General features: G+C 56.4%; 1 protein-coding gene across 1 annotated transcript; it reads right to left on the bottom strand.

Annotated features, from left to right (window-relative positions):
- Positions 1-1316: 1316 nt before the first annotated feature.
- Positions 1317-3309, bottom strand: LOC112851407 (interferon-inducible GTPase 5-like). Its single transcript, XM_025914945.2, has 2 exons — positions 2688-3309; positions 1317-2080 (listed from the first exon to the last, which is right to left on the bottom strand). Exons 1-2 carry the CDS (start codon positions 3289-3291, stop codon positions 1437-1439), a joined length of 1248 nt encoding a protein of 415 aa, XP_025770730.1. The 5' UTR covers positions 3292-3309; the 3' UTR covers positions 1317-1436.
- Between the last annotated feature and the right edge of the window lie 843 nt (positions 3310-4152).

The following is a 4152-nucleotide window of genomic DNA, read 5'->3' as shown; positions in this document are numbered from 1 at the left end:
TTCTGGTGCTTCTCTTCTTCCCGTCTCCCCAGCATGCTGTCCTGGGGAGCAGGGCAGATTTGGGTCCTGGCCTTTAGGGGGCAGATTACCTGCAGCCACCATTGGAGCCTGAGTGAACTTGCCATGGGGACACTTTCACTGCAGGTCATAGAATTGTGAGGAGCTGAGGAAGACCAGTCTCTGCTAAGGAGGAAGCCCCTAGAAAAAGGGGTATTCTGTTTCCTGTGGTGACATCAAGTCCCATCTCTGTGCCATGGATAGGAAAAGACAGTGCCCTCCTTTGGCTAAATGCAGTGACTACCTCCGTGTCGTCTGCTCTCAGTTGAAGACAGTGCCTGCCTTTGGTGAAATGCCTCGTTAAATGCAATGCCGGATTCAGTATATGGTTAAAAAATAGAGTGTGTCTTAGTTAAATACAGTGAAATACAGGGCTTACCCTGAGCTGAAACAAGTTCTACCCTTATCCAAATGCTTGTACGTTACCCTTAACACACAGCGCCCACAGTTGGTGAAGTATGGTGGCTTCCTTTGCCTACAGAGCTCATCTACTCTTGCTTAAAAGTAGTCTCTGCCTTGCAAGTCCAGAACCTACCCTCAGTTAAGTACACCATTCACTTCAATATGGTACCTACCTCACCTACCCGGTTTAAATTCACTACCTCCTAGCTTAGTGTTTCCCCAAGTGCGTCTCCAAGTGGGTCTGGCCACCGCACCCATCCCAAATTAGTCCCGACCTTCGAATCACGCCACCTCACCCTTCCCTAACGCGGTTGGTTCCGTCACCAGCCAAGTCTGGCTGCCCACTACCCCATGCCCTTTGGCCTCCTTGCCTTCCTCCTGCCCTTGGACGTACCCATACAGTCCCGGCGTCCTTGTGGGAATCCTGGGGGTGGGGCGGGGGGTGGTGAAGAAAACACCCAAGAGGCCAGGAGTGGGGTCCCTGTAGATCTCTAAAGAGCGAGGGGCTGAGGACTGGGAGGCATGACACCCAGGTCTTGCTGACCGAGAAGACCTCAGGCAAGAAACTCCCTAACAATCTTCAAGGCCGTTCAGAGCGGAGACATTCACTTGCCCTCTCTGAACCCCTCGCCCCACTGCCCTGACTACACAAACACCTTCCTAAGTGCCCTCTCAGCTAGGCAACTGAGATCCTCCCCACCTTGTCAGACCTTATCTGTCCCATGTCCCGCGCCCTCCCTCTGCTTCCCCGGGGGACTGCTGGTTGATTTGAGCGTCCAGGGCAGGGAAGGTGGGGGCAATGGCCAGAGAGGGCATGAGATCCGGGGCTCAAAAGTACGAGACCGCACACAGTGCAGGAGGGTTGGAGCTTGAGTTTCTTTCCATTCCTCAACACCATCCAGCCTGGGGACAGATGGAACCTGTGTCCTCCCACTCTTACACTGCCACCTCCAGCTGGCCTAAGCTCAGGGCTGGGATTATTGATTGCATTTATCTGGGAGCTCATGGTCAGAGTCGTCGAGGAAGGCCTGGGTCAGCACTCTCTGGGCATCCTTGACCACCTCCTCTAGAGCTGTGCGGAGCATCTGGTAGATGGTGGGGAAGCTGATGCCGCAGGTGGCCAGGGCGCCTAGGATGGGCACGCCGAGGAGCTCCTGGGTGAAAGCAGAGGCGTCCCTGGAGGCCTGGCCCAGTAGTTCCACCACCAGTGCCTCAGTGACTTTGGTCTTCCAGCCCTGTACCGCCTCCAGGATCTTGTGCAGGGGCTGGCCTGTCTGCTCAGCCAGCCTGACGAGGGAGTCCTCGTCGAGGCCGAGGCTGCGGCGGTAGCCCTCCAGGGAGCTGATGAGCACATACAGGTCACATGCCACATCCCGTACGCCTGGCACGGGGCTCGGGTTGACGCCACAGGCCACCGTGGCCACCAGCCAGATATGCTGCCGCAGCGAGGCTGCCTTCTTCTCTAGGATGGGCTTCGAGACGTTGGGCACGGCCAGCAGAAACGCGTGCTGCTTGTGACTCTCCAGTTCCTTCACCATCAGCTCCTCCAGCAGGTGGAAGTCGTACTTGCCCAACTCAAACATGCAGAGCAGGAAGACCTTGGGGTCCTTCAGGCCCTCCGCTGCAGAAGACAAGAGCACCGCTCTGTTCCTGCGCTGGAGCAGGCCATGGCATGCTGACTGCCGCGGAGGCACAAGCACTTGCTGTGAGTGCACAGCATGTGGCTCGGGAGAGTTGGCCCTGGAGCCAGGCTGCCTGAGTTCGGACCCCAGCCTTGCTACCCACCACCCGTGTGGCCTTGGGCAAGTTACCAAACCAAACAAGGGGATAACTGTACCTGCCTCATAGGGGTGTTGTGAAGGGAGCGCATGAAAACGGTGCCTGGCCTGCGATAAGCCCTCAACAAATGTCAGCTGCCCTCGGCCACAGGTGCCAGCATCCCGTGGGCGCAGAGCTTTTGCACCGCTCTAACTTGGCAAACACACACGCCAGAACGTGCCCTGTTTCCTTAATGCAGGTGATTGGTCTCTGTCACCTGTGACTGGGAAGAGCCAACTCTCAGGAAGTGAATGGCAGCTGTAAGCATTATTTCACCGCGGGGCCCAGATCAGTCACGCAGCGCGACATTGGATGACCCCTTCTCCCACTGTGGGCCTCAGCTGGGAGAGGAAGAGGAGGGGGCTGGCAAACCCTCCAGAATCCACCCACCTCCAGAGCCTGAACCTCACCCCTCAGCCGCCTCCCACAGTCTTCCCGGATCTGGCGGAGCACTCTCTCCTCGGAGAAGGTGCCGGGGCGCCGGCTCCGCGAGGCGGCAATGTCCACGTCCACCTTGGAGCGGACGAGGTAGAAGCGTTTGCCCCGCTGCAGGATCTCGCAGGCCAGCTGGGCATGGTGGGCGGTGAAGCTGTCTGAGGTGATGATGATGAAGAAGTCGTAACGTTCCAGCAGCACCCGCTGGAGGTATCTACCAGTCCGGAAGCGGGACGTGCCTATGCCCGGCAGGTCCCAGATGACGATGTTGGGGTACTTAGGGTGTGGGTATGGCGTGGGGTCCACCGTCATTTCCACCACGCCCGTGCAGGCTGAGTTGGGGTCCTCGTCTCCCAGCCCCCTGATGGCATTGACAAAGGTCGACTTGCCTGAGCCTGTGCCCCCAGTGATGCCAATGTCCAGCCTGGCATTCTCCAGCGAATGAAGTGTGGCCTGCAGCCTGGCGGCCACTGCGGGCAGACCCCCCGCCTCAAAGGCTCCCATCAGAGCACTGGTGTCCCTCCATAGCTCCAGTATCTTGGACTGGCTGAGGCTTGACTGGAAGACTCTGCCCGCCATGGGCTACCTGACGTCCAGGCCTTCAGGATTGATGACCTTTGGCAGGGCAGGGAAGGGAATATTTTCACTCGGGGCCGCCCTCTCTTCTCTACACCCACCAGCACGCCCAAAGTATCCGAGGCCTTGCCAGCAGTCGTACTGCGAGTGCAACCATATGTCAGGCCCCATGCTAAGTGCTTTATTTCAGTTAACACGTATTCATCACTGCCAGGTTCTCCTCCTGGAGCATCTCATAAAATCCTCATAACAGCCGGAAAAGGAGATTCCCTTACTATCCACATTTGGCACCCAGTGGAGAAATCGTTTGCCCAAGGCCTCCGGCTAGTGCATGGAGTGTTGGGAATAGGAATCGGTCCCTCTGATCCTAGAATTTAAATTCTTTTTTTTCTTCAAGATCATTATTTTGTTAAGATTTTAGTTTCAAGTAATCTCTACACCCAACGTGGGGCTCGAACTCACAACCCTAAGATCAAGAGTCGCACGCTCCACCGACCTAGCCAGCCAGGTGCTCCTAGAATTCAAATTCTTTTTTTTTTTTTTTTTTAATTTTTTTTTTCAACGTTTTTATTTATTTATGGGACAGACAGAGACAGAGCATGAACGGGGGAGGGGCAGAGAGAGAGGGAGACACAGAATCGGAAACAGGCTCCAGGCTCCGAGCCATCAGCCCAGGGCCTGACGCGGGGCTCGAACTCACGGACCGCGAGATCGTGACCTGGCTGAAGTCGGACGCTTAACCGACTGCGCCACCCAGGCGCCCCCTCAAATTCTTAAATTACTTCTTGCGGCATTTACCATGCACCGGGCACTACAACCAACCATATAGGGCAGTAATTAAGCGCTGGAACCCTCATGGTCGCT

The sequence above is a fragment of the Puma concolor genome, chromosome E2 (assembly GCF_028749965.1).
Source record: "Puma concolor isolate L17-30 chromosome E2, mPumCon1.1.hap2, whole genome shotgun sequence".
Taxonomy (NCBI): domain Eukaryota; kingdom Metazoa; phylum Chordata; class Mammalia; order Carnivora; family Felidae; genus Puma; species Puma concolor.
The sequence above is the reverse complement of the archived record's forward strand: the minus strand, read 5'-3'. Positions and strand labels throughout refer to the sequence as shown.